General features: G+C 56.7%; 2 protein-coding genes across 6 annotated transcripts in view; one reads left to right on the top strand and one right to left on the bottom strand.

The window, feature by feature from the left end:
• The first annotated feature begins 223 nt into the window (after positions 1-223).
• Positions 224-19,910, top strand: NCF1 (neutrophil cytosolic factor 1). Of its 2 annotated transcripts, none has more exons than XM_045992768.1 (11): positions 224-661; positions 3,898-3,978; positions 6,047-6,122; positions 6,258-6,423; positions 7,371-7,420; positions 8,631-8,753; positions 9,109-9,216; positions 9,979-10,096; positions 11,015-11,122; positions 11,639-11,784; positions 19,778-19,910. In XM_045992768.1, exons 1-11 carry the CDS (start codon positions 590-592, stop codon positions 19,813-19,815), a joined length of 1,086 nt encoding a protein of 361 aa, XP_045848724.1. In that variant the 5' UTR covers positions 224-589; the 3' UTR covers positions 19,816-19,910. The 2 variants fall into 2 exon arrangements, with proteins under 2 accessions (XP_045848724.1, XP_045848723.1); XM_045992767.1 differs by lacking the exon at positions 19,778-19,910 and adding an exon at positions 12,042-13,201 and having other exon boundaries at positions 226-661.
• LOC123933518 (general transcription factor II-I repeat domain-containing protein 2) overlaps positions 15,824-22,370 on the bottom strand; it is a 37,004-nt gene continuing 30,457 nt past the window's right edge. For 3 of the 4 annotated variants that reach the window (XM_045992762.1, XM_045992764.1, XM_045992763.1), the window contains 5 exons: positions 21,946-22,023; positions 20,968-21,051; positions 19,747-19,930; positions 19,521-19,549; positions 15,824-17,638 (listed from right to left, as the gene is read on the bottom strand). In XM_045992762.1, coding sequence (XP_045848718.1) covers positions 16,032-17,638; positions 19,521-19,549; positions 19,747-19,930; positions 20,968-21,051; positions 21,946-22,023 — 1,982 coding nt within the window. In that variant the 3' untranslated portion in view covers positions 15,824-16,031. Of the gene's footprint in view, positions 17,639-19,520; positions 19,624-19,746; positions 19,931-20,967; positions 21,052-21,945; positions 22,024-22,370 lie in introns of all 4 variants that reach the window. The other variant, XM_045992765.1, reaches the window with a different exon arrangement.

Here is a 22,370-nt window from a genome sequence, read left to right as displayed (position 1 = left end):
CCAGGCTAGGGCTTGGGGCCAGAGCCCTGTCCCAACAGGCCAAGCCCTTGCTCTCATGGGGCTCATATTCTGGTAAGGAGACACGCTGTTAAAAAAAATGGAAACGGGCGGTGCGTCCCTGTAGTCCCTGCTCGGAATGGAAACAGGAAGGGGGGGTGGGGGGGGGCCTGAAGTTTTGCTCCTGTGCATGCAGTTACCCAGAAGGGCTTCTCGGAGGAGGTGGCATCCGAGCAGAAACCTGAAGACCAGGAGGGAGGGAGTTCGGGACAAGGGGGAGATGGCCCAGGCGGCCCGCGAGGGCAAAGGCCCTGCCGTGGGAGCAGCTTGGAGTGTCCGAGCACAGCGGAGAGGCGGCGCCGCGGGTCCTCAGGTCGCCGGAGGGAGGGGTGGGGGATGGGCGTCCCCAAACGGCGGGGCTCGGGGCGCGCAGACGGCGTCGGAGAAATCCCAGAAACTGAAAGAAGAAGCGGCGCCCTCCCTGCCCCCTCCCGCCCCCAGCCCTGGCGAGGCCGGAGCGACTTCCTCTTCCCCCCGCATTTAAGGCCCAGCCGGGGAGCGCCCCGCCGAGGGGAGGCCCCGCAGCCCAGCCATGGGGGACACCTTCATACGCCACATCGCCCTTCTGGGCTTCGAGAAGCGCTTCGTCCCCAGCCAGCACTACGTGAGTGGCCGCGGCGCCCGCGGGGGCCCTGGGGGGCGCGGGGGGGGGGGCGTCGCGGAAGCGCAGGTGCCACACGCCGCTGTCCCCGCGCGCTCCCGGGGCCGGCCCGTCGCCGTGCGCCTGCGTGGGCGCCCCTGAAACACGCGCGCCCGGCACCCCGGGGCCCTGGGGGACGCGCGGCCTTGCGCCCCGCCGGCGCCCCCGGCCACCCACTCCGCGCTCCCGCGCCCCAGCCCGGAGGCCCCGAGGGCTCCCTGTTCGCGTCCGGGCAGCCCTGCCCACTGCCGCGCGCGCTCCTCCGGGCAGCCCTCCCTGACCATCCCCGGTTCCGGGGAGCGGTCCTCCGGGGGGGAGGTCTGCCGGCAACTTCTGTCTCCCCGGCGGGCCCTGGGGTCAGTTACACTGCAGTCGGATCCCGTCCAGGGCGGTGACGCCACCAAAGGGCCCAAAGTGTCCCCTTCCCTCACCCGCTGTCCTGGGAGACGGATGCATCTGCCCAGACATGCCCACCCCACCCCACCCCACCCCACTCCACCGCACCCCACCATAGGGGCCCCAAGCCCGGAGGAAAGCCAGGGAGGAACTCGGCTTTGTCGTTGTATGGTTATTTGTAGGGCACGTTTAGCATCCTACCTAAGACTTTTCTTCTCTTTCTTCACTTTTAATTTTGAAATATATTTTTTAAAAGATTTTATCTATTTACTTGACAGAGAGACACAGCGAGAAGGGGAACACAAGCAGGGGGAGTGGGAGAGGGAGAAGCAGGCCCCCGTCTGAGCAGAGAACCTGATGTGGGGCTGGATCCCAGGACCCTGGGATCATGAACTGAGCCGAAGGCAGAGGCTCAACCCACGGAGCCACCCAGACGCCCCGAAATAATTTCAAACTTACAGAAATTTTGCCCCTGAAGTACGAATAACTCCAATGTCCTCCCACCTCCCACCCTGTGCTCCCTCCCTCCCTCCCTCCCTCTCCCTCTCTTTCTCCGCCAGCCTTTTCACTCATATAGGACTTTTCTGAATCATTCCAGAGTAAACCTAAATAAAGGAGTACTTTTTAAAAGATTGATTTATTTGGGGGGCGCCTGGGTGTCTCAGTGGGTTGATCCTCTGCCTTCGGCTCAGATCATGATCCCAGGGTCCTGGGATCGAGCCCCCGCATTGCATCGGGCTCTCCGCTCAGCAGGGAGCCTGCTTCCTCCTCTCTCTGCCTGCCTCTCTGCCAGAGAGGCTTGTGATCTCTCTCTGTCAAATAAATAAATAAAATCTTTTTAAAAAAAGATTGATTTATTTGGGAGAGAGAGAGGGCTGGAAGGGCAGGGGGAGAGAGAACTCAAGCAGACTCCCCGCTGAGCGCAGGGTTCAGCCTCACCACCCCAAGATCATGACCTGAACGGAAACCGAGAGTCGATGCTTACCCAACTGCACCAGCCAGGCACCCCTCGACTATGCATTTCTAAAGATTTTTTATTTCTTTATTTAAAGATTTTATTTATTTATTTGAGAGAGAGACAGTGAGAGAGAGCATGAGCGAGGAGAAGGTCAGAGGGAGAAGCAGACTCCCCACGGAGCTGGGAGCCCGATGCGGGACTCGATCCCGGGACCCTGGGATCATGACGTGAGCCGAAGGCAGAGGCTTTAACCCACTGAGCCCCCCAGGCGCCACCTCGACTGTGAGTTTCTTACAATCAGAAGCATTCTCTTACGTCACCGCAGTGCAGATGTGGTAACATCAGCAAGTTAGTGTGGATGAAACACGGTCCCGACCACGGACTTGGCTCAGCTTCCACCCATTCCCCTGCTCCTCCTGGAGTCAGAATGTGCCAGGGTCTGGGATCCAGCCCAGGGCCACCCGCTGCATTTCAGTCCTCGCCCCGACTCTCCAGACGCCCTTAATCTGGGTCACTCCTTGTTTGTTTTGTTTTAAATTTTATTTCTCTAAGTCATCTCTACGCCCAACCCGGGGCTCGAACTCATGACCCTGAGATCAGGAGTGGCATCCTTCACTCACTCCGCCAGCCAGGCGCCCCTAGTTTGTTTTCTGTTTGTTTTTGTTTTTTTCTCTTTTGATGTAAAATTTACGTAAAATGAAATCCACCCATCTTAGGGATACTTTTGCAGAATGTCCCGACGTAATCCCAACCCTTGTCAAGGTGGAGATTGCCGCCATCACCGCGGATTCTCTCCCCACTCATCCCTCCACCAGCCCCCAGACGCTACCACTGTTCTGATCTCGGTCCACCTTGCGTGAGTGGCGCTTGTTCCAGAATGTCATAGAAAGGGAATCCTACCTGCCACGTGGGTGGCCTTTGGAGTCCTTTCACTGAGCGGAATGCTTCTGAGACTCACTGTGCGGGTGCACCTGTCAGTCATTTGTTCCTTTTTGTGGCTCAGTAGAACTCTCCCGGCTCTAGTCTGGTTTCTCCTCACCAAGTTTCCTTTCTTTTTTTTTCTAATAATGCCTCCACTGAGCTATAATTCACCTGGATAAATTGTACAACTCAGTGGTCTTTAATAGTCACAAAGTTGTGAACCATTATGCAATTTATATATATATATATTTAAATGTTTATTAATTTATGTATTTATTTGAGAGAGAGAGAGAACATGAGCAGGAAGGGCAGAGGGACAGGGAGAGAGAATCCCAAGCAGACTTTGAGCTGAGCGGGGATCCCAACGTGGGGCTCGATCTCACAACCCTGAGATCACGACCTGAGCCCCATCCGAGAGTCAGATGGGGTCAGCTTAGCTGATTGTGCCACCGAGGTGCCCCTCACGGAGTCAATATTAGATTTTTGTCACACCCCAAAGAAACCCCAGACCCGTTAGGAACCCCCATTCCCAGCCCAGCCCCCGCAACCACTAATCTACCGTCTGTCTGGGTAGATTGTCTCTTCTGGACGAGCGGTAGGAACGGGACCATACAGCCTCTCCCCGAGCTCTTGTACGGTCTGCGCCCAGGCTCTCCTGTCTCACCGCCCGTAACTCTCCTGCCAACCCCAGGAGCCCCTGTGTCTCCCACTTACAGATGAGGAGTTTGAGTTCATTTGGGAGGAGCTGAAGCTCTCGCCCCAGGTCCTAAAGCTGGAGAGCGGGAGCTCTGGGGTCCCTGAAGCCGGTGCCCTCTCAGTAACCCAGGTCACCCCAGAGAGTGCTCTCCCTGCTCTGCACCCCACCCCTGCCCCCAAGTGCCATGGGCTTCCCCCAGGAAGCTGAACGAGTCCCCCCCCCGCCCAGGTGTACATGTTCCTGGTGAAGTGGCAGGATCTGTCCGAGAAGGTGGTCTACCGGAAGTTCACGGAGATTTACGAGCTACACGTGAGTGCCCTGTGCACACATGTATGTGCGTGTGCGTGTGCGTGCGTGTCGGGGAGGGGACGTCGCACCCAGTCCCAGCTCTGCCCTTCCGGGGGAGGGTGGCCCAGGGGCTGGCCAGGAAGGGAGGAACCCAGAGCACCCCCAGCCCACAGCTGAGGGGCATTATTTTTTCCTTAGAACATTTTCCTTAGAGCATGTTCTATTTTTAATTTCTTTAATGTAAATTCAGTTAATTCACATATACTGTATAATTAGTTTCAGAGGTGGAGGCCGGTGGGTCATCAGTTGCGTATAACACCCCGTGCCCGTCGCATCACGTGCCTCCTCAGTGCCCCTCACCCGTCCCCCCATCCCCCCACCTCTCTCCGCTCCAGCAACCCTCAGTGTTTCCTAGAGTTGAGAGTCTCTTATGGTTTGTCCCCCGCTCTGGTTTCATTTTTTATCTTTCCCTCCCTTCCCGTATGAGTCCTCCGTCCTGTTTCTTAAATTCCACATAGGAGGGAAATCATATGATAATTGTCTTTCTCTGACGTATTTTGCTTCATTAGCATAATACCCTCTAGTCCCATCCACATCTTTGCAAGTGGTAAGATTTCCTTAAAGTATGCTTTAATGGGGTAAAACACACAGAACATAAACTTAGCATTTTTTAAAAGATTTTATTTATTTATTTGACAGAGAGATCACAAGTAGGCAGAGAGGCAGGCAGAGAGAGAGGAGGAAGCAGGCTCCCCGCTGAGCAGAGAGCCCGATGCGGGGCTCGATCCCAGGACCCCGAGATCATGACCTGAGCTGAAGGCAGAGGCTCAACCCACTGAGCCACCCAGGCGTCCCAACCCACAAGCCTTTTTTAAGCTAAAGAAAAAAAACATTACAAAAGAAGTGGAAAGCACCCTTTATCCCCTGCCCTTGTCCCAGCTCTAGCCCTAGATGGAGACACACACAGACACACACGTCCAAGAACAAGATGGAGTCGTGTTGAGCGTGCGTTTTCCGCAGGCGTTCCAGAAGCATCAGCATCGTGGCTGTTTCCTGCTCTGCCTTATTGCTGTTACTAGGTCGTGTTTTTGAGACCGGTCCATACTGATGTGTATGTGACGCCGTCTCTCCTGTGTAAACTGTTCTGGGCTGTTCCAGTGTAGGATCTGCCCCTTTTACTGACTGGCGGACTTGTTCGTTCATTCAACAACTATTTACCGAGCACCCACTGAGTGCCCGGCGCATCCTACTTGGTGAGCGGGAGATGCTCCGAAGGTGACGAGGGCATAAAAAAGATACAAGTCCTTGCCCTCCCTTGTGGACCTTCAGTTCTAGCAGAGGAGTCAGGTTAAGAGACAAAACGCAAGGAATTTACACAGCATGTTACACAGTCATCCGAGCTATAGAGGAAATAGTGGGGGAGGGTGGGATGGGAGGACTGAGCTAGGAGGGGAAACCGTCCGGGAGAAGGTTTCACTGAGGGGGTCACATCTGAGCCAAGACTTGAAGCAGGACAAGAGAAAGAGAAAGCGCTATGGACAAGTATGGGGGGAAGAATGGGAAGAGCGAGTGCAAAGGCCCTGGGGCAGGAAGTGGGCCTGCCATATTCAGAGATGCCTGGAGCAGAGGGAACCTGGGAGGGCTGGGTGGTGGCCGGGGAGGTAAGTGAGGTAGGCGGGGACAGGTTTGCGGGGCCTTGGAGACGAATGTGAAGCCTCTGGCTTCCAGTCTGAGTGAGCTGAGAGTCAGGGAGGGCTCTGGGCAGAGGAGAGACAGGATCCAGTTTAAGTGTGAAGACGGTGCTGGATTGAGGACGAAGATGGAAGGGGGCGTAGGTCCGGGCTCGGTGGAAGCTCAGATCGCGGAGGCGGCTGTGTGGGTTCTGACAAGGGTCAGAGTCTGGGCAGATTTCAGGAGCAGAACTGGAAGGGTCTGCTGGTGGCGTGAACGTAAGGTGGGACAGAAAGAGAGTCCGGACCCAGGACGGCGCCGAGTGTCTAGCCCAAGCCAGGGGAGGAGTCGTTTCCGATCCCGGACCTTGACAGGGTTGTAATAAAAGACACGCCTTCACCTTGTCTTTTGTGTCCAGAAACTGTTAAAGGAAATGTTTCCTATCGAGGCGGGCGACATCAACCCACAGAACAGGATCATCCCCCACCTGCCAGGTGAGGAGCAGGGTCTCCCGTCCCGGCCCCCCTGGCCTGCCCCACCCAGCTGCGCCCCCCTCCTCCCGCGCCCTCGGGGACTCGACCCGGGCGTGTGCTCACGGGTCCTGTGCTGTCCCCCCCGGGCGCCTCCAGCCCCACGGTGGTTCGATGGGCAGCGGGCCGCCGAGAGCCGCCAGGGCACCCTCACCGAGTACTGCAACGCCCTCATGAGCCTGCCGGCCAAGATCTCCCGCTGCCCCCAACTCCTCGGCTTCTTCAAGGTGCGCCCCGACGACCTCAAGCTCCCCACGGACAGCCAGTGAGTGGCCCCTCGTTCTGGCCCTGAAGTGGAAGAGGGGAGGGCGGTGGTGAGCTCCGCCTTGGGGGGGATGCGGGACCTCCCCACTAGGACAGAGAAGTCGAGCTCAGAGAGGGGAGGCGACTTGCCCAAAGTCACCCAGCCCAAAAGAGGAGGAGGAAGGATTCCAACTCTGGCCTGTGTGACCTGGAAGCCGTACCCCACCCCTCCTCCAGCATCCCTGCCAAGTGTCCGTCTGGAGCCTGCTGAGCCTCCCGGTGCTGGGTGGGCGGGGGCTGGGGGGAGCTCTCTGGGCTGGGCGTCTGCCATCCTAGGTCCGCAGCCTCAGCTCGCCCTCTGAAAGCAGTTTCCCCATCAGTAGCGGGGTGGGAAGGGCCACGGGGAGGAGTGGGGGTCCGGGAGAGCATTTAGAAAGTGTGAAGCGCAGAGCCCCCGGGGAGGGGCGCGCGGAGGGTTGGTGGCCACTGTTGGCGGAAAGCATCGGAGAAGCCGAGGGAGGTCCCTGTGCCGTCCTGCCGGGGAAGGTCCCTCTCGGCCCACTGAGTACAGGAAGGCCGGGGGAACACACAGCCCTGCTGAACACCCTCACCCCCCGACCCAGGGCAGGGCAGCGCAGCACCAAGGGGCCTGGGTGGCGGGGATGCCCATCTCCCGTCTGCCGCTGCCCTGAGGCCCCAGAAGAAGGGAGCTGCCCCCCGAGGTGACAAGAGCCTTTCCCGGACCAGGTGCCTCACCTGCGTTCAGCTCTTGCCTCCGCCTTTGGGTCTGCAGAAGGCCGGGGGTGGAGGGGCCTCTCCTCGCCCATCCCGTGGCTTCCTTCCCTCCGCAGCGGCCCCCATAGCCCCTACGTTCCTTTTCCGCTCGGGAAGTTCTTCCGCAGGTCTGCCCGGAGCTTCTGCTCCGCTGTGGGAAGCCGCGCGCCTAACCCAGACTCTTCTTTCCTGCAGGACGAGAAAACCAGAGACGTACCTGGTGCCCAAAGACAACAGCATTTCGGGTGAGAGGCGGGGACAGCCACCTGTAGGTCACCCCGCGGGGACATGATGTGGGATCCTGAGCACGGGCTCTGCAGGGAGGGGCCGGGATCGGGGTGGGGGGGAGGTGTCTCGGTGGTTTGCGCTAAAGGCCGGGGGTCTTTGGGGGTCGCTGGTCATCAAATGAAGCTTTCGGAGCTCCCGTCTGTGGCTGCACAGCCCAGCCTGACCCTGGCTCCCAACAGCCCGTGATGTCGTGGCTGAATGAATGACCAGGTGGCCGTCAGGGCTCACGGTGTTCCCTCTGTGTGGCCGGTAATTGTTACTGATACAACCTGACGTTGATTCAGGACTCACTCTGTCCCAGGCCCTGTTTTCAATGTCTTGCACGTATTAACACAGTAATCATCTCTGTAACAACAGGAAGTAGGGACCAAAGTGCTATCAGTCCCATTTCACAGTGGACACATGGAGGCTTGATTTAACTGGGGCACTCAGGTCAAGGCAGCCACGAAATGGGGAGCAGGATTTCGACCAGTCAGTGGGTTGCCTGGATGGGGTCCATGGGCCCCTCAGGGTATGGCCCGGGGCCCGGCAGTGTCTTAGTCTACACAGGTAAAGCGCCACAGACCGGGGGAGGAGGGCGGGAGGGTCTTAAACGACAGAAATGAATTTTCTCACCCCTCTGGGGGCTGGGAGTCGGAGAGATCAGGGTGTAGGGCACTAGTCCTACCGGGTCAGGGCCCCGTCCCTATCGCTTCCTTACAGTCTCTAACTCCAGGTGCAGAGTCTAAGGTACTGGGGCTTAGGGCTTCAACATGTGAATTTTAGGGAGGGAGGACGAGACGTATTTCAGTCCATAATCTAGCGCGGGAGCAAGCCCTGGGGGGCCGGTTAGGAAGGCAGACTCTCAGGTCCCGCTGCAGACCTATGGCATCAGAACCCACGTTCCAGCAAGACCCCGGGGCGATCGGCGTGCACATTAGGGCCCTGGGGGGTGGCTGCTCACTACCCTCATGGAGTGAGAAGGAGCGTGTTGGGTGTGTGACGAGTGTCAGGAACACAGCAGGGTTCCATCGGTGCGGGGCTTCCAAGACCGGCTGGTGTCCGCTGCTTTCCAGTTGGCAGGGCGGGTCCACTTCCGGGGTGCCGGTTCCCGTGGCCGGTCAGGGGACTGCCTGGAGGAGGCAGCCCATCCGCCCCGTCTGCTCACCCCGCCCTCCCTCTGTCCAGACATCACGGGCCCCATCATCCTGCAGACGTACCGGGCCATCGCTGACTTCGAGAAGACTTCGGGCTCCCAGATGGCTCTGGCCACCGGGGACGTGGTGGATGTCGTGGAAAAGAGCGAGAGCGGTCAGTGTCCCCGCCCTGCTGGGACCGTCCTCACTGATGGGCTCGTGGCTCCTTCGGGGGGGCCACAACTGTCCTCCCCATGCCGAGGGCACCTCCCCAGCCCCCTGGGGGAGGATTTGGGCATCTGTGCATCCCTGGGGGTTAGGTCCAAGTGGCCGGACCAGCTTCCGGGCGTGCTGGGTGGGAGGCAGACTCTGGGCTGTAACCCTGTGACCTGCGTGGGTGGTGTGTGGGACAGGTGACATTTCTGAGTCCGAGTGTCGCATGTCTGTGTCTGTGTGTCCTGCTGTCCTTACCACCCTGGGGGCTGAGGGAGGCTGCCACGCCCACCCAGACTTCTGCCCCCGGCCCGCAGGCTGGTGGTTCTGCCAAACGAAGACAAAGCGAGGTTGGGTCCCGGCGTCCTACCTGGAGCCCCTGGACAGTCCTGACGAGTCAGAGGACCCGGAGCCCAACTACGAAGGTGCGGCCTGCCCCCCACGGCCATAAGGATGTGAAGGGCAGGGGGCCAGAGGGACTCCGGGCTCTTGAGAAACTGGATACAATCATATCCACGTTGGGGTTGGCTAGGATTGTGGGGTGGACAGTGGGGTCACGGCGGAGACCCCAGAGTCTGGCTCGAGAGGCCCAGGTTGGAGGTGGTGCCCTTGTCAGGACAGAGAACCAGGAGGTAGAGGAGAGGTGGGTCCCGCTGGGGCCAGGTGCAGCGGGAGCTGGCGGATGAGCAGCTCTGCGGTTCAGGGAGGAGTACTGCCTGGAGGCGGGGGCGTCCTCGCTGACAGCAAGGGGAGACCCGGCAGCCCCCCCGAGCTGGATGGGTCCCATGGGGAGGTGGAGATAAGTTAGATGGCCCGTATTTTAAAATGGAGAGATTTCACCACCGAATGCGGATTTATGGCACCTGTGGAAAACCCGGAAAAGGCGTGGTCGCCGGGTCAAGGGGCTCAGGTCCCCCGTAGACGGGTGCTCCACCCCTGTACCGCCTGCCCGGCCCCTGATGTGGATGGTGGGGGATGTCGCAGACAGAGGGCAGAACTCCAGGTGACTCACGAGTGGGGGGCAGGAGCCTGCAGAGGGAGACCAGCAGGGACCAGCAGGGACCAGGGGAGAGGGCGGTCCTGGGCTCTTGCTGGAGGAAGCCTCAGGACCCTGAGGGCAGAGGAGGGGAGGCAGGCGGGTGCTGAGCAGACCCTTACACCGTGTCTCTGCCCCCGCGGCCAACCAGGTGAGCCCTATGTCACCATCAAAGCGTATACCGCCGAGATGGAGGACGAAGTGTCTCTGCAGGAGGGAGAAGCCATCGAGGTCATTCATAAGCTCCTGGATGGTTGGTGGGTCGTCAGGTAGGAGAGCGTCCCTACCTCCCCCTCTCCCGCCATGCCCACCCCGAGGGTCAGGCCTGGCCCAGGGGCTGGTCTGTTTGGGCTCCGTGCTGACTGGCGAGGGGGCCTCCTGGTAAGCCACCACCTCTCTCTGGACTCAGTTTCCATTTTCGTAGCACATCAGTGATTATCCTGCCCAACCCGGCTCTCAGGGTTCGGTGTCCTTGTCCTTTGTGACTTGGGGTCGCCTCGCCATCTGTTGTTCTTTCTACAACACGATTCATTGCTGCGTTCATTATTTTATTTGAGAAGCTTTTTGCTTTTAAGTCTTTGGTTGTCACTGATTCTTGTCTGGTCGTTCTTCCTGGGGGGGCTCGCAGAGGCATCTTTCTCAGACCCATCGGGCCTCCCCAGGTCCTTGGACACCCTTTCGGAGCCCGGAGTCCTAGGGCCTGACCGCGGCTCAGCTCGGAACTCGTGGCCACAGCACCCACCATCAGCCTGGCCCCGGGCTGGGGGTTCGGAGGCAGGAGTATATTTCTCAACGACCAAGCACAAAACCCCAAATTAAGAAGCTTTTGGAAGAAAGCATAGGGGAACTTGGGGACCTGGGGGCAGGCAAAAGTTCTTAGACACAGGAAGCTGTGGCTTTGAAAGAAAAAACTAACAAATACACAGTGGCAGATGTTTCACTGCAAACACACGTCCCTGTGGGGGGCCAGTTGGATCTGCTAACTTCCTCCCACTACCAACATCATGGCTGGGGGCCTGTTTTGCACAGGTAAAGAAACTGAGGCCCGGCGGGACAGGGTCTGGTGTTGGCCAGGCTTCAGGGTGTCTGCAACCTCCGGCGGTCTTAACCCCAGTTGTTTAGGGGGACCCCTGAGCCCCCCACTCCCCCGGTGACTGCGGGGCCTTCAAGGGCTGCCTCTGTTGCAGGAAAGACGACATCACAGGTTACTTCCCGTCCATGTACCTACAGAAGTCCGGGCAGGACGTAACCCAGGCCCAACGGCAGATCAAGAGCCGAGGGGCACCTCCCCGGCGGTGAGCGCGGGTCGCGGGACTGGACAGGGGTGCGCAGGGGGTGCCACGGGTCCCGGATTGGCTGTGCTGGGGAGAGGGGCACTCCAGCCGGATCGAGGGTGACGTGCCCTCCCCCACCGTGGGGCCGGCACGGGGGCGGTGGGAACGCAGGGGTGTGGGGTGCAGGCGAAGACGTCGATGCCCCGTGCCTGGGGCTGGCCCCCCAACCCCCGTGCCTGGGGCTGGCCCCCCCCAACCCCGTGCCTGGGGCTGGCCCCCCCCAACCCCGTGCCTGGGGCTGGCCCCCGAGGGCGGCTGTCCAAAGGGCTTCCTGGGAGGGGCCGGGCTGAAGGCGGGCGAGGGGCGTGGGAAACGGACCTCCAGCCCCGCCCCGTCGTGTAGGTCCCCGCCCCCCTCCCCACAGCCCCGGGCCAGTCGTTGGACCCCAGGGCGGGTCATGCTAGTCCCCGCAGGCTGGGACGCGGGCGCCGCGCGGGCCGCCCGGCCTGAGCAACGCCCCCGTCCCGCGGCGCCCAGGTCGTCCATCCGCAACGCGCACAGCATCCACCAGCGGTCGCGGAAGCGCCTCAGCCAGGACACCTATCGGCGCAACAGCGTCCGCTATCTGCAGCAGCGTCGCCGCCAGGCGCGCCCGGGGCCGCAGAGGGCAGCCAGCCCGCGCGGTGAGTGCGGTGGACGGCCGGGGCGGGGCTGCTCGGGGCGGGGCCTGGAGGAGGGGGCGGGGCCGGGTGCCCAGAGTTCCCGCGGCGGCCTGGGGGCGGGCTTTATTGGGGCGGAGCCTAGACGATGGGGCGGGGTTAGGGGTGGGGCCAGGGGCGCGGCGGGAGAGTCCTGAGTGGTCTGGAGGCGGGGCTGCCTGGGGAGGCGGGGCCCGGAGAGTGGGGCGGGGCCTCTCCTCAGACCCCGCCTTCCGCCGCAGGGGAGTCGCTGGAGAGCGAGCGCGCAAAGCCACAGCCCGCGGTGCCCCCGCGTCCCAGCGCGGACCTCATCCTGCACCGCTGCAGCGAGAGCACCAAGCGGAAGCTGGCGTCCACGGTCTGAGGCCGGGCGGCTTCCCCGAGGTGGCGAGGTGGTGTCCCGGCTTCTCCGCCCCGCCCCGCCCCCTCCCTGTATACACCTGTACAGATCCAGAAGTCTGGATGCCTCCTGCAGCCCGGCCCCGGCCGGCTAACTGTTCCGCGCTCTCAGTTAATGCTGCGGGGAGTGGGCAGAGGTCCTGCAGAGCAGCCGGGCGGGCTGGGCTGGGCATGCCCTTGGGGTTATTTATAGAATTGGGACTGTGGACTGTGCGCTCTGCTGCGGCGGGAGGTTGGGGGAAGTTGCAAGAACCGAGGTCGACGTCCGTTGGCACACTGCCCCGGCCTTGGCCGAGACTAAGTTCGCACGGGGCCAAGTGCAATAGGAACCCCTGGCCCCCCCGCCCCCCCCCCCCCCCGCGCTGGCTGTTTGGACAGAAGCTGCTTGCTAAAACTCTGGTCCCACTGCAGAAGAATTCTGAAGAAGGGTGCTGCAGCGCGCCCTGTGTGCCTCTTAGTTCGGTGACAAAGAACTGTCATCTAGGTATAGGGGGATGATTATTCACTGCCCAGTTAGGAGGCTGTACCAGAAAGCAATCACCAGGGCAAGTCCCTCGCCGCCCCCACCAGCCTTGCTGCCAGCCCATGGCCTCAAAGTCTTTGCTGGCGGATCTTCTGCAAAATGGAAAGACACCGGTGCAAACTGGGCTGCAAATCTTGCAAAAGCAGCAGCTTAAGAGGAAGGCAGGGGGGAGGGGGCCCCCCTCCCATAGGGGAGGTGGCTCAAGACAATGGGCAAGGCTGGTCCCTTTGAGATAAGGGGACCAATGCTTCTCAAGAGAATAATTGGACCAGCACAAAGATTGACCCAAGCCTTGAGAACATCCCGGGGCCCTTCGTTTGCTTTTTGCACACTGGGTGTGCTGGAAAAGTCCAGCCCCTCCCGCGCTAGCACGCGAAGCTGTGGGAGAATGAACCACCGACCATCCCAACCCCTTTGCTTGTTCAGTCGCAAGTATGATTAAAAAACAAACTGTGTGAGATAAAAATACTGATTTTCCTAATTTGTATTTTCATTTTTTCCAAGCTAAGTTCCTGATCAAATGTTTTTCTCATGGTTTCCTGCATTCCTGGTCCCCGGGAGGTGGCCTTGTGCTGGCCCCGCTGTTGCCTGCTGAGGAGGGGGCCCCTGGGGGTGCAGGGGCCTGAGAGCAGGGGGGCCTCTTCCGTCCCCCAGGGGAACCCAGGGAGAGCGGGGCAGGCACGCCTGTAGGGGCAGCAGCTGGTGTGTGTGCAGAGAATTTTCTCGGGGCCAGGCACAAGGCGGGGCTCGCTCTTTACCTTGTTTCTGGTTCTGAGAACCCTGTCAGGTAGGTTTGTGGTGGAGGAAACCAAGCCTCAGAAAATGTAAGCAAGTTTTCAGGGTAATATGGCAAGTGGGTGGCAGAGTGGGGAGGTGGAGGGAGGCTTTTCTTTCTGGTTCCAGAGCCCTACAGGACCCATTATGCTCTCCTGACCTCACAGAGCTCCTGGTCTGTGGCTCAGCCCTAGCGGCCGGTGCTGTGGCCGATGGGCGCTCAGAGGAGGGAGGTGAGCTCCAGCCCCTCACCCCCACCCCAGGCTGTGTTGGAGGAGTGACCAGTGTCCTCTGGCCACCCTGGGATGGGAAGACAAGGCCTTGGGGGAGATGCTGTGTACTCTCTGCCCCTAGGAACTGATGGGGACCCCCAAATCCAGCGCCCAGCTCCTGGGGCTGGCCCGAGCACCCTGCTCCTAAGGGCTCTCATTTGGAGACGCCCCATCAATCCGCGACCCCAGAAAACCACCTGCCCATTCTGTCAGTTCTCCCTGGCGTGGCTCAGTCGCCGGAGTGACCGTCCTGGGCCACTGCGGTGCCAACACACATGTAGGGTAAAGAAGGAAGCTAGGGGCGGTAGGAGGTGATTCAAAGCAGAACGGCCCATGGAGAGTCCAGTCACAGAAGGCAGCCCGAGCTGTCCCCTGCTGTCCCCTCTGGGGCTAACCACCAGAAAGCCACACAGGCCAGCCACTTGTCATGGAATAATGTGAACTTAGGCATCCCACAGCCCTAGTCTGAATCCTGACCACATCTCTGCCATGTTACCGTGGCCGGTCACTGAATCAGTCTGGGCCCTAGCTTCCGGTCTATCACGGGAGGCGCTGACTTTTCCCTGCAGGGTCCACAGGGAGACCCCTCTGATACTCAGTGGGGACATCAGCCCAGGTACACGGGGGGCGGCCTCCCCTGACCCCGCTGTAAACCAGCCCATTCCTCCCCCCAGGAAGGAAGCCTCTGAGCTAGCCAGACCCAGCCGTACCTGCAGTCCACCCGCCAAGGACAGGAACGGCCCGGGGTGGGGACATTTTCCCTGGGTCTGAGGACAGGCACTGGGACTCCAGCTGGCGGCAGGTGCCTTGCGTGGAAACGGCCTGGAGCTTGGTCTCTCTCTCCTGCAGCCTCCCTTCATTTTTATCCACGTGTTTGGTCCATGGCTCCCTGAATGGGTCACCATCGGGTCGGGGTCTTTAGCCTTTTTGTTCCCTAGTCAGATTAATTCCTCCAACCTGGAAAGTATTCACAATTTGGGTCACTAATTCCAGTGGCTAATACAGACTAAGAACATTGTGTGTGTGTGTGTGTGTGCGCGTGCACGCGCGCTTTCAAAAACCAACTCTCCAGGGGTTCAGTGCTCTAAAGGGAAGGCCATCAGGACAGTCTCCAGGGGACTGTCCCCAGCTTGCAAACATGTGAGAACACAAGGGACACCATGCACAGTGTCGTTTATGGTAAATGAGATCAAAGCATTACATCGGTGTTCGATTTATTAGAACTGGCCACTAAGTCGTGGTTTGGGAATATCCCTATTCTTGGAAAATACTCCCTCAGGTAGTCAGGGGGCGAGGACATAGGTAATCCCCTCAAATGGTTCAGAAAAGATTAAACACATTATACTCAGAGGCTCATGTCTACACGCTCACAGGCACCGTACACACTCACACACACACATGCACACGTACACACGAAAGGGAGGGAGGGAGCCCAAACGAACAAGTGGTAAGGCACCGGGGTAAAGTTTCAACCATATGAGAATCTGGCAAGAGAATATGTAAGAGTTCTTCTTACCTTTCTCATTTCTGCAACTTCTCTGTAAATTGGAAATTACTTCAAAATACAGTTTATTAAGTTTTTAATGCCTCCCCGCACCCAACATGGGGCTCGAACTCACCACCCAGAGATCAAGAGTCAGATGCTTTACTGACCGAGCCAGCCAGGAGCCCCTCAAAATAAAGTTTACCGAAGACAAAAAAACAAAACAACCGCCAAACCTCAGCTCCCTTGGCCTTTGAAAGCCCATGTTACTTGTTAAGGGGGATTTTCCATTTTTAACTCCCACCTTTGTGGGTCGGCGTGGCAGAGGAGACATCCCACAGGACTACTGCGGTTAGCGAATGTGTCTCCCAGGGACCGTCCCCAGCGTGCGAACATGTTAGATGACAGGGGATACCGTGCAAAAAGTGGGGGGCTAGATGTGTGCGCGCTTACCCTCCTCCACGCATACACGCCTCTCTCTCTCGTTCTCTGTTGAGCGGCCTAAAGCTTCCGTGTGCCGGCCTCGGGGGTGAGCGAAACCCACCCGCTGTAAGGAAGGGCAACCACCAGAGATACAATAAAACGCTCGCGATCTTTACTGGACTGTGCCGAGGCATAAAATGTCGTACAAACGGGTAGGATGCCGCAAGTCGCGTTTCCGAGTCGAAGTGGAAAGAACTGGAAAGCGGAAATCGCGTGCACATCGTCTTCTCATCTTGCCGTCCCTGGGGCGCAGAGCGCTCCAGTCCTCCGCGGGGCGCGGCCGGGGACGCCTTCCACGTCATGTGGCGATGTGGAGCACGGAATCCCACTGCGAGTCCTTGAGCTGCGAGCAGAATTTCGTCCTGCTCAGTTTCATGATGGAGAACAGCTGCTCGCAGATGTAGGTGCTCCCGAACATGGAGAGGATCTTCGCGCAGTGGACCCTGTACCTCGGGTAGCTGCCCCACAGGTACTTGCAGAACTCGGGGACCCCGACCTTGTCGTATTTCGTCTTCAGCACCGTGTTGCACTGCAGGTCAATGACCTCCATCTGGAGCGCCTCGTGCACGCTCTCGACCCTCACGGAGAACGGGGAGCTGAACAGGGTCAGTTCGCTTTCGTGGAGTTTGAAGTCAGACAGCCTCTTCTGGAACTCAGTCTTCAGCTCCACGATTTTGGGAATGTAGTTGAGGCCGTCGCTTTCGTTTCTGGAGACCGACTTCAGCGTGGGAAAGTGGGCCAGGTTGTTCCGGGCCAAGTGTGTCTCCCAAAGGCACAGCTTGGCCAGGAACGCCCGGATCAGGTCGTACATCTGCGTGACGACCTGCGAGTGCCCCTGGAGGGAGATGTTCAGCGTGTTCAGGTGCATGGTCAGATCGACCAAGAAGGCCAAGTCTCTGATCCAGTCTGGAGAGCTCAGCTGAGGCAGGGGCTTGCCTCTGGACGACATGAAGGAGTCGATTTCTTCCAACGAGTCGAAGAATCGCTTGAGCACCAGCCCGCGACTGAGCCACTTGATCTCGGTGTAGTACAGCAGGCTGCCGTACTGGCTGTCCAGCTCGTACAGCAGAGTCGTGAACTCGCTGCGGTTCAGCCCGCGGGAGCATATCCAGTTCACCGAGTTCACCACCACGCTCATGACGTGGTCCATCTTCAGCTTCTGCGCACACAGCGATTCCGGGTGAATGATGCAGCAGACCGACTTGAGGTCCGAGTCCTTGCAGACGGTGGCCACCTTGGACTTGAGTTTCGTGACCAGGCCGTCGTTCACGTCCACCATCGCGGGGGTGCCCGTGGAGGCCACGCTGACCAGTTTTGCCCAGTCGATGTTAAACCTCTTCAGGCTCTTCTCGACGCGCAGAAATATCTCATTGCCGGACTTTGTCCCTGTCATGGGCACCGTATCCAGGAGCTCCTCCGACACGTCGAAGTTCTCATCCACGCCACGGATGAATATGGCCAGCTGCGTGGTGTTATTGATGTCCGTGATCTCGTCGATCGCAATAGAGTAGGCCACGAACGACTTGATTTTTTCGCGTAACTTCTCCCACAAGTTCCCGGCCACGTCTTCTACGGGCTGCGCGGCCGCGGCGCTTTCCTTCGGGCTCGCGTTGGCGAGCGCCTGTTTCTGCTCGGGACCCGCGATTTCGGGTGACCCCAGGAGGTACTTCCGGAGCCCTTTCTTCAGCTCGTGGAGCTTCTCGTCGCGCACCTTCTCGGTGTACTGGTCGTAGTGCTTGCTGTGGTTCGTCTGGTAGTGGCGTCGCAGGTTGTACTCCTTGGACACAGACATGCTCTGTTTGCATATCAAACACGTGGGAATATTCTGCACTTCCACGAAGAAATACGCTCTCTCCCACTTCTCTTGAAAGACACGGCCCTCCTGGTCTATCTTCCTTTTCCCCACTTTTGGTAGAGACATGGAGACAAGACATATTTCACGTTTTCTCTTAATGCCACTAGACGAAAACTGACAGCAAGGACGTGATGATCAACGCTAGGGGTGAGTCGGCAGGGGGTGGGGGGCATGGTTAACCCGGCCCTGCAGAGAGGGACGGCGGACTCTCAGCCCTAGCAAGCTGCTGCTGGACGGAAGGTGGGATCTGTGGCCAGACCTTCGGATTCCAAGAGAACTTAGAAATCGACTTTTTTTTTTTTTTTTTTTAATTTAAAGGAAAACGCTATGCCAGACACTGGGCTCGAACTCACAACCCCGAGATTAAGAGTGGCATGCCCTATCCACGAAGCTGGGTGCCCTGGATCCCCAAAATGGACTTTCATAAAAGCGTCCCCCGCTCTTCTTTCTTTTCCTAGAAAACGTCCCTGGGTTTTTAGCATCAGCCGCTCATTCCCATTTTTAAAAGGTACGTGAGCCGTGTGACAGGCGTCTTCTGTGACTCAGCAAGTATCCGTGTGCCGCACCTGCTTTAAGCAACACTGATCGGACAGTACGTTTGCAATTTAATGTACATTGTGTTCATTTGGGTCTCAAGAGAGTCCCTGAGAGGGGGATGACGACAGCATGTGGTTTACCTGCCGTGGGTCGCAAAGGACCTTGGTCATAGGCATGCAACTGCACACAACTTACTTGTTTTAAATTTAAAGGAATCTGCCGTGAAGCCGGTGCACTGTACTTGGAGAGAACACGGGTCTAAACATTCACTTTAAGAAAGTGTGGGCAGAGGGGCGCCTGGGTGGCTCCATGGGTTGAAGCCTCTGCCTTCGGCTCAGGTCATGATCTCAGGGTCCTGGGATCGAGCCCCGCATCGGGCTCTCTGCTCAGCGGGGAGCCTGCTTCCCTTCCCCTCTCTCTCTGCCTGCCTCTCTGTCTACTTGTGATCTCTGTCTGTCAAATACATAAATAAAATCTTAAAAAAAAAAAAAAAGAAAATGTGGGCAGAGACAAGAAAGAAAGTCAATTTGGTGGCTGCCCAGGGCTGGGGACAGCAACAGGAAATGCCAGAAAAATGGGTAGGAGGGATCTTTGGGGGGTGATGGGAATGTCCTAATATTAGATGATGGTGACAGTTTGCCTAACTCTGTAAATTTACCCAAAATCGCTGACAGGTGTGTACCTCACCCAGGTGAATGTTACGGCATGTAAATTATGCCTCCATAAAGCTACAAAGAAAGGTTAAAAAAAAAAACAAACACTCAGCAGCAAGACGAGTTGGGGAAGAACCATCGGGAATTTTCAGAGTATTTTACCTTTCCCAGCTTGAACCGAGGAGATTCCCTTGTGACTTCCCTACGCCTGCTTTTCTCACCGCACGGACACTGTTGACTTGCAGGGACCCGGGGCCATGCTCAGAATACGGGGCATCACTCAGTTAGAAGAGATGCTGACCTCGGCCCCGGAGGGGGTCCTGGGAGCCCTTTCTGTGCCCAGTGGCACCCTTTTGGCTCTGAACTGGGGGGAGATCTGGGCGGAGGGCAGGGGTGTCCTGGGGGTTGGAGCTGGGGTTCCAGGCAGGCGCTATGTACCCACTGGTCTGGGCTAGTTCGGTAAATGCTACCCAGCCCCCCCCCCCACTGCCCCACCGGCCATGAAGGGCTCCCACATGCGAGAGCTAGCGAGCGCCTTCAAACTGTGCGGTGAGAATTCTGGTGAAGCCCCTGGAGGAAAGGACTTGGTGACCAGCAGGTCACATAAATTGCGTCCACTGAACACCAGGCTTTGTTCTAGGGCTCAAGAAGCGAGGACCCCGGGGTGAGGGCCTGTCCACACGTTTGGCACCTCACAGCGGGTGCTGGGACGCCCTTCCTGCCCCCTACCCGGGCTACTCACCGTTGCTAAGCTCCAGGCCTGGAAGGGGTCTGAAGGGAGAGAGACACAGTGAAAGCAACAGAGTTCATTTGTCCTCGGACATGCAGCTCCCGGAAGCGGCCACCTGGGTTAAAAAAAAAAAATCCCACTGCCCCCTTCCCCATTGCCCCCCGCCCCCCCCCAATCGATCAGGTGGTGGGCGACCTTCAGATTCATTCTCATGACCAAGCAGGGGGCGCTCACCTACCTAATGACCGTGAATTTGATAAATTCTGCGGCATCCAAGATCCTTCGCATGGAGCTGATTTCCAGGTAGCCAGGGGCCTTGAAGACCACGCCCGGGGGCATGCCATCGATGACCACACAGCCAGGGTTGAACGTGATCTTCCTGTAGGGAACCTTCACAGGGAAGTCCACCCCGATGGCTTCACCTGGGAGGAGAGAAGCAACAGAAGACGCCTCAGTGTGCCACTTGCCTTTCCCAGACCACGCTTTGTCTTTACTGCCGAGGCGTTAAAATCCTTCCCGTCCAGTGACAGTGTGGGCGACCGGCCACTGATGCTTCAGGGACAGTCTTACTGACTCGGACGTTGGCAACGGGCAAGGTAACAGATGCGATTTCTCTCTCCATGAAAGAGAAACGATCCTGGCATCTACCTGAAAGAGGGTTTTATGAAGATTAAATAACGAGTCGCCTGTGAGTACTGAAAGCAATGCTCAGCTCTCACGGAAGAGACTGTTGCCATCAGCGTGGCCATGTAAAAGGTCGTCGGGAAAAATACACAGATTTTGATCGTAGCTCCTTCCCAGGGAGATTATTTCTTTGTTTAAAAAATATATTTGGGGCACCTGGGTGGCTCAGTGGGTTAAGCCTCTGCCTGCAGCTCAGGTCATGACCCCAGGGTCCTGGGATGGAGCTCCGCATTGGGCTCTCTGCTTAGCAGGGAACCTGCTTCCCCCTCTCTCTCTGCCTGTCTCTCTGCCTACTTCTGATCTCTGTCAAATAAATAAATAAATAAATAAATCTTTAATATATATATATATATATATTTTTTAAATTAAAAAAATTTTTAGTAAGCTCTATACCCAGCATGGGGCTTGAATTCACAACCCCTAGATCAAGAGTCACACGTTTTTCTGTCTGAGCCAGGCAGGCACCCCCAGAAAGATCAGTAAAGTATTCCATTAAAAAGAAATACCTCAAATATATACCTTTTGGATACATAACAATATAAAAACTTGGGGCGCCTGGGTGGCTCAGTGGGTTAAAGCCTCTGCCTTCAGCTCAGGTCATGATCCCAGGATCCTGGGTTCGAGCCCCGCATCGGGTTCTCTGCTTGGCAGGGAGCCTGCTTCCTCCTCTCTCTCTGTCTGCCTCTCTGCCTGCTTGTGATCTCTGTCTGTCAAATAAATAAATAAAATCTTTAAAAAATAAATAAATAAAAATTAAAAAAAAATAAAAACTTACCAAATTTTCGGCTAAAGAGGTCATTGACTTGTTCTCTTAGTTGTTTTATCTTTTCAATGCTGGATAATCTTTCCTTCTCATTATCTAAAAATAATTAGACAATCAAATGAACGAGGGTTATGGATATATTTGCCCCCTAAAAAGCTGTTGGAGGAAGAGCCTGACACATAGGAAGAAAGCACTTTACCTGGCTTATCATTCAGTTTAGTTTTTTGGAAATGTGTAAATGGAAGCCATTGTAGATGACAGAGAATGTCCCAAATTATAAACCCATGTACACACACTCCATACTGCTTTAGGGAACATTTTCAACATTACATAGGACCAGCATATCCACGTTGACCTCTACTCTTCAACAGTGAATTAGCAATCTTAGCCAATGTAATATGACAAGTAAAAGGAGTAAGATGTAGTAGGACTAGAACGGAATATTTTTCAATACTTCACATTTTTATTGTATTTAACTTTGAATAACTAAAGCAATTATGTGGTTCAAAACTCACAAGACAGAACACCGCACAGTGAACCATCTCTCTCTCATCCCTCTCTCAGCTCTGTTTCCTTCCTTGGAGGGACTATGTTATCAGATTCTTTTGAATCTCTCCAGATAGATTTTATATACACATATTCAGAAAGGACTGCTCAATGGGCAGCAGATAAACTCCCCTCTGTGGCCAGTTCCTATTCCGTGGTAGCTGGTGCTTGGAGTTGCCCACCCTGAGGTGTGTTTTCCAGTAATGCCAAGGCATGACTGTGAGAAGCAATATATCTGATTAACGATGTCTGATATAAGCAAGATATTTGGTGTTTGACACTCTGTACTGTATTTGATATTTCTGAATTGTTGAAAGGGTGAACTAAGCAAAAAAAATAATAACAAAGTTCCAAGAGTTTATGACCCATGTCATAAAATGGTTAAAATATAACAAAAAGAAAAATATAATATCAATTACGATAACGCCAGATAGACGTCCATACCTGGAACTGTCACCTGAACAATGTTAAGATCTTCAACGCCAGCCGCAGAATTTGTGATGCTGGATGAATCTGTGCTTCCTAAAAAGAGAAACTGAAATTTAGGACTTGAAGAAAATTAGGTTAATTCTCCTCTAAAAATGTCCACGTGCCACTCTGATCAGAAGCACAGCCTCAACTTCTAAGGCTTCAGAGAACATGGGCTGTAGGAAGTCGGGCTCCATGCTCTGTGCCTAAGACACTCTCCATCTTCCCAGCCTCTCCGCCATGCATGCACTCTCTCTCTCTAAAATAAATAAATAAATATTTTAAAAAATAAAATATGAAAGTGCTCCTCTGGCTCCACATTCTGTAAGTCATCGTAATAACTGCCGTCTGATGCAGGACAAGCGCACACCTACACATGGGCTTCCAAATGCCACAGTCCT

This window comes from Meles meles, chromosome 21, assembly GCF_922984935.1.
Source record: "Meles meles chromosome 21, mMelMel3.1 paternal haplotype, whole genome shotgun sequence".
Taxonomy (NCBI): domain Eukaryota; kingdom Metazoa; phylum Chordata; class Mammalia; order Carnivora; family Mustelidae; genus Meles; species Meles meles.
The sequence above is the reverse complement of the archived record's forward strand: the minus strand, read 5'-3'. Positions and strand labels throughout refer to the sequence as shown.

Bases quoted from the DNA above. Each gene is read 5' to 3' on its own strand.
- NCF1 (XM_045992767.1), top strand. From the start codon at position 590: ATGGGGGACACCTTCATACGCCACATCGCCCTTCTGGGCTTCGAGAAG. The intron at 6,123-6,257 runs GTGAGGAGCAGG...GGGCGCCTCCAG, and splicing joins GATCATCCCCCACCTGCCAG to CCCCACGGTGGTTCGATGGG. The intron at 11,123-11,638 runs GTGAGCGCGGGT...CGCGGCGCCCAG, and splicing joins CGAGGGGCACCTCCCCGGCG to GTCGTCCATCCGCAACGCGC.